This window comes from Mastigoproctus giganteus, chromosome 6, assembly GCF_048544385.1.
Source record: "Mastigoproctus giganteus isolate SK-2022 chromosome 6, ASM4854438v1, whole genome shotgun sequence".
Taxonomy (NCBI): domain Eukaryota; kingdom Metazoa; phylum Arthropoda; class Arachnida; order Uropygi; family Thelyphonidae; genus Mastigoproctus; species Mastigoproctus giganteus.
Genome location: NC_143580.1, coordinates 62058214 through 62069599, shown reverse-complemented (window position 1 = coordinate 62069599; position 11386 = coordinate 62058214). Strand labels below are relative to the sequence as shown.

Genomic DNA, 11386 nt, shown 5'->3' with positions numbered 1-11386 from the left:
ATAGGACATCTGCAAGAAAAAAGACATCTGAAGAAGTGCAAAAATCTAATTCATTTCTGCTTTTAACCAACATTAAGATAGTACAAGTTAAGTGTTCTGAAACACATAACTCTACTTTACTAGCATCAGCAAATATTCTTGAACCTTTCCTGTTCAGATGTGCTCCATGTTTAGAAAAGCAGTCCCTTCTGTTAGCAAATGAAGAATGTGAGAAAAATTTTACCGCATGAGCCTTGCACAATCTTTCCTGGCTAAAATTGATTGAAAAAGCTCAAAACAAATTTTTCCCTGTTATACATGGGTGAGATTCCAGATACACTCACATAAAGTCCTAACTCAGTTTTTCTCAACATCACTTCATAATTTTGAAAAAATACTTCAGGCTACCTATGCATAAATATTATTAGTACTTATATGCATAACAATCATGGACAGACTGGCTCAGGTGGCTGGAGAGCAATTGTTGGTGAGGCAAACAGTAAATTTGGTTCATTGACTAATAGTCATGACACAATAAGTCACGAATAATAATTCAGATGGGGCCAAAATCGTCCAGTCTGACTCTGATAACAATAACACCTTTAATTTCACTAAAGTAACTTTCATATAAATGGATTGTGTTTTCAATTAAACATCATCTGTTTTTATGTGTAGCTTAATGTATATAAAAACATGCCTTTTTTTTTTTTTTTTTTTAACAGAGTTTATTCATGAACATGTGTTGTGAATAGTTTGAATTAGAATTAATGAATTGTGGGTCATTACTGAGGGATTCCATATTCATCTCGTTGCCTTTTGATAGCAGCAGTATAAAACTCCAGATCTGCTATTAATCTGTCTGCTTTTGAGACTATTTGATCAGATTGGGTGTTACCATCTTCAGAGAATGCCTGATGAACAACTGCAGTGAAAAAGACAAATGGCAGTGTCACCATACCCAATTCACCAAGGAAGGCTCGAAGTTGAATAGCTGCTTCCATTCCTCCGCCTGGACCTGCGAAAAAAAAAGTAATACTTTTCTTTAATTCTGTATAAGTTTAGAGCTAAAAACCTTCAAGCTAGGGAAAATATAAAACTATTGAAAAATTAACAATGTTTAAACAGCATGCTGCACATTGGTGAAGTGATTTCTCTGATAAAATCACTTCACCAATGTAGGGCTTAGAATACATTTATTACTAATTGAGTCTAACCATAATATATATTTCAGATGTTTAAATCTCCATTTTTTCAGTGATTGTAATCCTGTAGATGCACCCAGGAGTGTCCAGCACCTGTGTGTGAAAATTTATACGGTGCCCCATTAATTAAAAACATCAGAAAACAATATTCTAAAATTTAAAGAATTTGGCCTCCTGGCGCCTGTGTGCATCGTACACATGGATAACGTGCCCCTGGCAAAACACCAATGGCAGTTTGTCGATTTGGATCACAATACCAAATTGATAGTTTTTCAGTTTGGTACTTGAACTGAAATTGACAGACTATCAGTTTAATCAATTTCTAAGTCCTGTGCAGGGGAAGTGCTTTCATTTCATGCAATTCAAAATGAAATACTACTGCAAAAGTAGTAAAAATGCATCATTTTGTACATTACCATGATGGAAAATCAAGATTTGTGTATAAAATCATCATATTATGAGATCAGTTCTCACTTTTAATGGGTGCCTCTGTAGCCAGGTGGGAAGGAGCAGCAGTGCGTAGCACACGCTTCTTGATTAGACCGGGGTTCGAGCCCGTCACCACCAAATACAGAGGATGCGGAAAGGTCAGGGAATGACCACCGCATATTCCCGGAGCAATATGGCCTTAGTTGCCTATGCTCCTAAAAACCAAAAACAACAACAACAACTCACTTTTAACATTTAAATAAATAGTGCTTCCGCTAATGAAACACACACTGGTGTTCAAAGAAAGTGCATCACCCCTTAAAATTGTAATTGTCGTCCAAATAACGTAAGTATATGGTAATATTTCTTACAGATTGCATCAGATAAGATTGACATGCGTAGGTGATGATGTAATATTGCATCAGCTGTTACTTTCAGCTATATAAGCACGCTCTGCAAGAGTTGCAGTCATTTCTTGTTTGTGTCAGGATTGTGAGTTACGTGCAGTTCACGATATGAAGAAAGAGTGCTATTGTTGCTTTACGTGAGGAAAGATGTTCTTCCCGTCATACTGCTTATAGAGTGTCTTGTAATCAGTCGATAGTGAGTAGATTTCTTTGCAAACTCAAGAATACTGGTTCTACTAATAGGAAAAAAGGAACCAGACACAAATGAGTCTCTATGCCAAAACAGGACTGCATTTTGAAGTGCTTATGCCTTAAAAACTGTCAAGCTTCTTCGTCTGAGCTGAAAAGAGAATGGGAAGAACATACTGGAGTGGTAGCAAGTGCAGTAACGGTCAGAAGACTCCTTTTCAAAAATGGACTTGCAACCTGTCGTCCTAAAAAAGAAGCCCTTCCTGACACAAAAAATGAAAAAGGCCCGATTAAGGAGCACGTCAAATGGACCGCCGAGCAGTGGAAGTCAGTTATTTTCTCACCTGAGAAGAAATTCAACCTGCCTGGCACTGATGGGGGACGAACGATTTGCCGTAGACGTGAAGAATGCCATCCAGACTGTATGGTGTCTACAGTGAAATTCCCTACCAGCCAAATGATACGTGGGTGTATTTTGTATCTATGGCAGACTAGCTCACCTGCAGTTTATAAAAGGTTCCGTAAATGCCAATGGATATCTGGCTATAATTGCTGCCAACCATTAGAGACCATTTCAACTTGCCAAGTAACTCCATCTTTCGGGAAGACTCTGCCCCTTTTCATTGGGAGAAAAGTGTATGTAGGCACTTCTGTAGTTACTTTAGCTTCGTTTCTGCAGTAACGTGTTTACATTTTGTTACAGGTGAAAAAATGGTTCTAAGAACGGTCACAATTCTTAGTTGTCCAGGAAACAGCCTGGACCTAAATCCTATAGAGAACTGTTGGCATTGTGTGGAATCTGCAGTTGCCAGAAAGAAACCAAAGCCTCTTCATGAACTTCAGGAAGCCATAATTCATGTTTGGAACCACAAACTATCAGTTGATTATATTCAGAAATTGATTTTGTCAATGTCTCGACGGTGTGCTGCTGACATCACGGCCAGAGGCAGTTCAACTAAATATTAGTTTGCACCTGGTGAACTTTTCATTTTGTTTTCCATTTAAAATGATAAACTGAAGCAAATTGAGGGCTTCTGATAACATTTCAGCCATAATTGTCGCCTTTACCAAAACTGTTGTATAACGGTTGCAAATGGTCATTTTGGAATATTTTGAGAGCACCTGTCAAATATTACTTAGCTTTGCCTTAGTTATTGATAAATATCTTTTGTTTATATTTCTATTTGTGATGCTAGTCATTAATGTAACATACCATTGCAAAAAAGGGTTAGAAATGTGAAATTTCTAGGTGATGCACTTTCTTTGAACACCTGTGTATATTGTTATTTATTCTTACCATCATCATCTACTGTATGGCTCACTTCAGGGATTATTGTCCCTTCACTGGTGATTCACCAGACACCCTTGTTGTAAAGCTGATAACTCAGTTGGCAAGTTTATACAGCATGAGAGATGCTGAAAGGTGTAGATGACTTAAATCCACATGTATAGAGATAAAAGATTTCAAGGTATAGAAGCAGGGTTGCACCACAGGGGATTTGTGGGATTTCAGTAGAACCAATTGATAAGAAATCTTGGGTTCAATAAATCCACTGATCCAATTTATTTATTTTTTATTTACATGTTTGTCTTAAAGGAAAGTAGGAACAGCTACTGGATGTCAGTTCAACTCTGCTGTGGTACACTTGCTGAGATATAACTCTATAAAATGGCCAGAAAAGTGTATGTCTTATATTGTTTAGTTGTTTCTGGCCATTTTGCTACCAGAAAGACTGATCCCAGTACTTGTCCATGCCACAACTATAAGGGAACAACTATACATGTACTGTACTGTACTTAGACTAAATCTTGCACTCATGGGAAGAACTACAAGTCTTATGGATGCAGAATTCTGTACCAAAGGGGATGCCCAACAATGGTACCAGCAAAAGATTCTGTACTTTCATGAGAGTGAATAGGCCAGCAAAACAAATGCTGCCCCGAGGTGGGGCCCAGCAGGAAAAATAAAAGGAAAATATCAAAAAATAAGAGTGTAGATTTAAAGAAAAGAATTACTGAGGACTTGTTTGATTCAATTCTGGATTCATTTTTATTCAGAATAAAATACAAAATACAAATAAATTGCTTTTTTTTTTTTTTTCTTCCCCAGGTAATTTTTTTTTTCAAAATTAATAAACCTGTGATTGAAAATAGCAGCTTACCATTGCATATAAGGTATATAATTATCATACAAATAGTGCAAATGCATCATTCTCTGTCTGAATAATGGCATTCACTGAAAATAAACAGCAGTATGCTTTTCTTTATAGGTTAGTGTTATTTATTTGAAGGTAGGTTAAGAGTAAGATAACTCGTGGTTCTTTTATATACAGACTGGTTTACTACTATATCTATGTAGAGAATAATTCATCTATATCTGTTTATCAATATAAGTTTTAAAATGCTACTCTATTTTAGCCTGAATCAGTGTATTTTTAGTTTTATTAGACAAATTAGACAAATGGGCTGAGAAGTGGCAGTTGAAGTTTCATATTGACAAATACAAGTTTTTTAGTATGAGGAGCAGTAATCCAAGATTAACAAACCAGCCATGTGGTACCATACTCAGGGCAATGCCGAATGAAATAGATATAGGGATAATTGTGTAGTCAGATATGGAGTTCTCTGAGCAGTGCAGATAGGCTGCCAGGACAGCTAATTGATTTTGTCAATGATATACAGGAATTTTGCTATCAGTGATTAGACCACATCCGAGTACTGTATGTAGGTCTGGAAGGCTCATTTTAGGAAGGATGTGAATCTGTTGGAACAGGTGCAGAGACGAACAATGAGATTAGGGTGCTCTTACCAGGAATGGCTTCAGTTCTGCAAGCTGCCATGTGTGGAGACTAGGTACCTGTGAGGAGATCTGATTGAGGTGTTTAAGGCTTTGAATGGTTGGAGTAAGCTCAGTGCAGATAGAATCCTTCCTCTTGCTGAGACTATACACATGTAGTCTGAGCAAGAGTATATGCATCCCCCAAAGAGGATGCCTCTCAGTTTGGAAAATGTTAGAGTAAAAAACATAAGTTACTTACCCATGGAGTAAGTGACAATGCCACATGGTTTGTATTTGTATGTAGCAGGGGGAAAATGATCCATCATATTAGTCAGAGCAGGAGGAATGCATCTGTTATATTCTCCTGATATAACTAAATAGCCATCTGCATGCTTTATTTGCTCGTTATATTTAACCAACCATTCTGGTGGCTTCTCATTTGGTCCATAGAAATGAAGTGGTTTCCGAAGCATTGAAAATTCCATTTTTTCTGGATCTAGAGAGAGAGAGAAGGTGAGAGAATTAATATGGTAAAATTTTTTTTAGATATACAATATGTATTTATTAATATTGAGAATATACCAAGAATCTAGTTGGTTAAAAATGCTAAGAGAGATTTTAATTTTGGTTTCATCCCTACATAGCACTATTTCAGTTGGATGGAAAACTGCCAGAATCAGGAAGAAGCATGGTACTGAAGTCTTTCATAGGGAACAGAACTAAAAATGCAACTGTATAAAAAAGGAAATTCTAAAAAAGCAAATTCAAACTAAAATGCAACTGTATAAAAAAGCAAATTCTTGCACAAAAGTACACAACAATTACATCAAACTTAGCAACATTGTAGGTAGTGATGTGGCCTTCGGTCATTCATGTAAGGCCATAATTTCAATTTAAAATTCTCAAAATTTCAGGAATGGTTAAAAAAAAAAAAAAAAACATGCAGACAATAACCAGAACATAAAAAAGCAAAAGAAACAATTGAACGCACTCGTATTCATCAGTAATACATACCATGAGTAGTAGGGTTGCAGGTTGTGAGTGACTGATTGGCAGCTGGAATCCTGGTTTCAGCATTAGGGTTGAATGAACTATTGCTGGTGGACTGGGAAAGCAGAGTATATATTTTGTGTCAGAGGCTGACAGCAGAAATATTCTTTTGACTCTGATAAATTAACTTTCTTACTTGTACTGAGGACTCAAATGAAGGGCCCCATCTACATTGTGTATTTGAAGAGGATGAATGAGTGCTTAATTTTAACCAGAGACTAATTTTTGAATATAGAGAGGAAATTATATGGTACTCATATAGGTTGTTTATGGGAATGACTATGTAGTCAAGTTTGCGATGTTGTCTTATTACTTCTTCCTTGCCATAGGTAAGCAGTTACTCTGGAATGTGTAGTCTGTTTTTATTTGAAGGATTAACTTATATGAATGAACTAGCCTAGCTGAGCATGACAGTATGCTTGGCACAATTACATGAAGTGTCTCACCTTTGCCAACTAACAGCAGGAAGAGAGGAGTGCTTTTATTTGATATATGATTAACTTGTAAGGTTGACTGTTGGTCATTTAGAGAGCCATTGATCAACTAAATTGTTTGTTGTAAAAATGCTTTCATTTTTACCTCTTGGCTTACCTTTTAGAAGCAGTATTCTGCTCCAGGGTGCCTTGGAGCAGTAATCCGCTCCAAGGCATCCTATATTTTTGCTACTGCTATATTTGGAGAATAATGACCCCTTTCAGCAGAAGGCTATTTTTGTCTGCTCTTGCATGTGCCCTTTGACGCCTTGCTACAGAAAACAGCAATTGAGATGCTATCCCACCGTTATGAGTCTGGCCGGTTCACAGCGAGAGATTGTCACTCGATCGGACCAGACAAATGTTGCGGACATAATAATCATGAAAACAAAGGGAAAGTATGTGACTCTCGGCGGAGAGATGAGAGTAATGTCAGTTAAGGAACATGCTTTTGGGTGAAATCTGAACCTGGGGTAATTGTTGTCTGGAAATTCGTAGTAATGAACAGACTTTAGATCTAGTGACGAACGCTGGATAGTCTGAAAATGCCACCCCATGCAGATGCGAAGTTCCTCTTTCTTCTCATAAATTCCATTTTTGACTGTGTCAGGTCATCAAGACAATAGTCCCTGGGATTTTCTTTTCCCCACAAAAGTAGCCTCTTTGACCAATACGAGGATTCGAAACTTGAAAAGGGGGGGTCATATATATATGTTGAAGGGAGAAAAGAGAGGAGAAGTTCGGGGGTGCTTACTGATGTTGGGTAGTCGGGGAAAAAATGTGTGGGAACCTTAAAAGGGACTGAGACGGAAAATCGAGGAAACAGAGAAAACGAGGAGCAAGGAATGGCTGAAAAGAGACGGAGGGAAAAATTGTTTCCGACGGACTTCTACTCTGAGTTCACACCCCTAGAGTCAGTCACCCAGGAGTTTTTCTGGTAAGTCCACCCTAGTTTTTAATGGTTAACTGGATGAAATCATCCTACAATGAGACGTACCCCTTTTCTTACTGATGTCACAAACAGACATCCTTCCTCCTAGGTATTCACTATGATGAATGTCTGTTTTATCACACTTAGATTCTGGAACGTTGTACTAGTACGATCCCCTATTAATTGTAGCATTATCAGTTATTATCAAGTCTACATGCCAACCTTACACTAATACCTAAATACTCGGACAACGAGATGTTCGTCGACGTTGTAGAGTAAGAGCGATGGTTATCTACCAAAGGTTACACGAAGAACCTAAACCAAATAACACATATGCAATATAGACACTCTAATATATAGCCATATTACAGGAGAGTATTGAGTTTTACCTCTTTTCTTTTTATCATTAGTCAAATTACCACTGCTAATTACCCTATAAGGTATATGTGTATTCTGTATGATATATGTTTATATTTAATAAATCATGTTTTGTTTATTCATCCTTGCCTCTTAGCCATTCTCTTACCACACACTATCCATAGCACAAGTTTTATGAGTAAAGAACCTTAATTTTGTGGAACTCTGAGGCCTAACTTCAGGGAGGGTTTCAGAGTGAAACCCTCTGCTATCTTGATGTTGCGAGTCTATTCTCTACGCATCAGAATAGATTTTGAGAACACGAGATTTTGTCCTAAATTTAAACCATTAGTCGATCATGAAAGCACAGGCATCTTCTGGAATATTAATATTAGTGATTGAGCTTTCTGGAGAACCTCATAGTACACATTGAACGTCAAATGATAGTAAGAAATGATTGCCTTGATCGTCTTGTGAAGAAGGTTATCTAGCGAGCACACTATAGTCGAGGCTACGTTATGTCAAGGATCTGGGTATATTCTTACCACGTGTACACCATATCCAAAAATTTCATTACTTCATACAGCATGTCCCACTCACTTTTTCTTACTATTAAATACACCATGAATTGTCAAACTAATAGAGCAAGCTTACCTGCGAAAAGATCTAAACCTCCCAAGCACTTCCTAATTCATTTCACAAATATATGTGGTCTCAATTCTAATCTCAACGATGTCCATTTCCACTTGCAGTCTGCCAAACCCCATGTACTTTTTCTGACAGAATCTCAGTTATCGGTTGATTCAACTACTGCTCATCTCAGATGCCCAAATTATTCGCTGTATGATTCCTTTCACCTCAAAGGTGGTACTTGTGCATATGTCCATTCTGATATTCCCTGTCAGAGACTTGGCAATTTGGAATCTCCTCTCTTTGATCTTCTCTGGCTTAAAATCTCTCTACCTCATTGTGTCAAATTCATCTGTTGTCTCTACCGTTCTCCCAACTCCACTAATCACTTGGAGCTCTTTGACTTCCTCTGGAGAAAGTCAAGTTGCAAAGGCAACTTGACTTTCTCCAGTTCAACTTTCCTAACAGTGAGGTAATTTTCCTTGGTGATTTTAATGTTCACAACTCCAGCTGGCTTCAGTTTTCTAGTCACACTGACCCAGCAGGTCGAGATGCTGAGGCTTTTGCAATTACTAATGACCTAGCACAGATTGTTCATTGTTCATTTACCTACAAGAATACTGGACAATCCTAATCATACAGCCAATACGCTTGATCTTTTTCTCACAAACAACCCTTCTAAGTACACGGCGAAGTGAGAGGTCCTTTAGGCACTTCAGATCACAACTTGGTGATTGTCTCTTCTCCAATGGAACCTTTATCTCATGGCTATTCCCAACCTCGTGTTGTTTGGCTTTACAAGAATCCAAAGTGGAATGACCTGCGAAACTTCTTTCCTTCTTCTTTTCCATGGTCGGATTACTGTTTCAAAACTTCTGATGTCAACGTTTGCTCAGATCGTGTCAGTGAAATTATTCTTGCAGGAATGGAATCCTTGATCCCACACTCCACTTTAAAATCTCGTCCTTTATCTAAACCCTGGTTTTCCAATAAATGTGGTAAGGTTGTTCAAGAGAAGAATGTTGCTTTCATAATTGGCTTGTTTCTAATTCTTCAGTTTCATTTTCTGCCTACACCAAAGCTTGCAACAATTGTAAAGTAGTTATTAATCAGTCCAAACTAGAGTTTGAACAGGCTAAGGGTAGAAAACTTGCTTCTTGCCCTAATGGTAGCCGAGCATTCCGGTCTACTGGTCGCAACTTTTGCCCATCTCTGTTCCCACCTCTGTCCAAACCAGATGGTTCTGTTGTCACTTCAGCCAAGGATAAAGCTAACCTGCTAGCATCCCATTTTTCTTCCAGCTCATGTATTAATGATCTTGGTAAAACACCTCCCACCATTCCCAACATGCTCCATTCAGTGCCTCCTGTGGTCTTCCGTCAAAAGGATATCAGAAGGATTTTGATAAATCTTGATGCTAAGAAAGCTCCAGGTCCCGATGGTATTTCTCCACTTGTTCTCAAAACCTGTGCTCCTGAACTTACTCCTATTCTTTGCCGCCTTTTTTTCACTTTCTTATCCAAAGGTGTTTTTCCTTCTGCTTGGAAATTTGCTCATATCCAGCCAGTTCCTAAAAAGGGTGAAAAATCCCTCCCATCCAATTATCGTCCCATTGCAATTACTTCTACCTACTCTTTCTAAAGTAATGGAGAAATCAATAAACCGCCAACTCTTAAACTACCTAGAAACCTTCCGTCTGATCAACGATCGCCAGTATGGATTCTGTCAGTGTCGATCCACTGGTGATATTCTGGCTTATGTTACCCATTTATGGACTAATTCAATGGAAAGGTTTGGTGAAACATAAGTAGTTGCTCTTGACATCTCAAAGACTTTTCATCGTGTTTGGCATAAAGGTCTTCTAAACAAGCTTCCATCTTATGGTTTGCCAACTGTTTTTAGTAATTGTTTGTTATTTGGTTTTTAGGAGCATTAGCAACTAAGGCCATATTGCTCCAGGAATATGCGGTGGTCATTCCCTTGACCTTTCCGCATCCTCCGTATTTGGTGGTGACGGGCTCGAACCCCGGTCTAATCAAGAAGCGTGTGCTATGCACTGCTGCTCCTTCCCACCTGGCTACGGAGGCGCCGTTTTTAGTAATTGGTTATCCAGTTTTCTCTCAGATTGCTCACTGAGGGTGATGGTAGATGGCTGTCTGTCTTCTAACTTCTCCACTAATGCAGTGTCCTCCAAGGTTCAGTTCTTTTCCTCACTCTTTTCCTCTTGTATATTAATGACCTTCTTCCATTGACTGGAAATCTTATCCATAGTTTTGCCGATGATAGCACATTGCATTTCACTTTCCATTTTGAGAAACCTTGTCTTGCTCAATCAGCTTCAACTTCTCGAAAATCTGCTACCTATTCCTTAAATGCCGATCTTCAGGTAATTCTCCAGTGGGGCACAGACAACTTAGTTGATTTCAACCCTTCTAAAACTCAGTCTTGTCTTATATCTTGCAAAAAGGATTCTTCTGCTCCTATGCTTATCTTTAGTGACACTCCGATTTCTAGGCAAAATGATATATCTCTTTTGGGGATTACCCTGACTTCTAATCTCTCTTGGCACAAGCACATTACAAATATTGCTTCCTCTGCATCTAAAAAACTTGGTTTTCTCTTTCGCTGTTGGTGTTACTTTTCTTATCATCGACAGCGTGTTAAGAAAAAAAAAATATATATATATTGCTTCCTCTGCCTATAAAAAAAACTGGGGATTCTCTTTCGACCTCGGCGTTACTTTTCTTCCAAACAGCTGTTCATTCTGTACAAATCGCAAATCCGCTCTATCATGGAATATTGTTCTCACATCTGGGGTGGTGCCCCCAAAACCTCTCTCAGGCTTCTTGATTCCATTCAGAAGAGGGCAGTTAGGTTAATTAATGATTCATCTCTAACAGAGTCTCTCCACTCGCTTTCTCATAGACGTACTGTTTCTGCTGCATGCCTCTTCTACAGAT

General features: G+C 38.3%; 1 protein-coding gene across 1 annotated transcript in view; it reads right to left on the bottom strand.

Annotated features, from left to right (window-relative positions):
- Positions 1-683: 683 nt before the first annotated feature.
- The window catches only part of LOC150084347 (uncharacterized), a 45559-nt gene continuing 34856 nt past the window's right edge, over positions 684-11386 (bottom strand). Inside the window, exons 2-3 of the mRNA XM_090375985.1 lie at positions 5245-5481; positions 684-994 (exon numbers count right to left, since the gene is read on the bottom strand). Of these exons, the coding sequence (XP_090232111.1) occupies positions 762-994; positions 5245-5481 (470 nt within the window). The 3' untranslated portion in view covers positions 684-761. The remainder of the gene's footprint in view (positions 995-5244; positions 5482-11386) is intronic.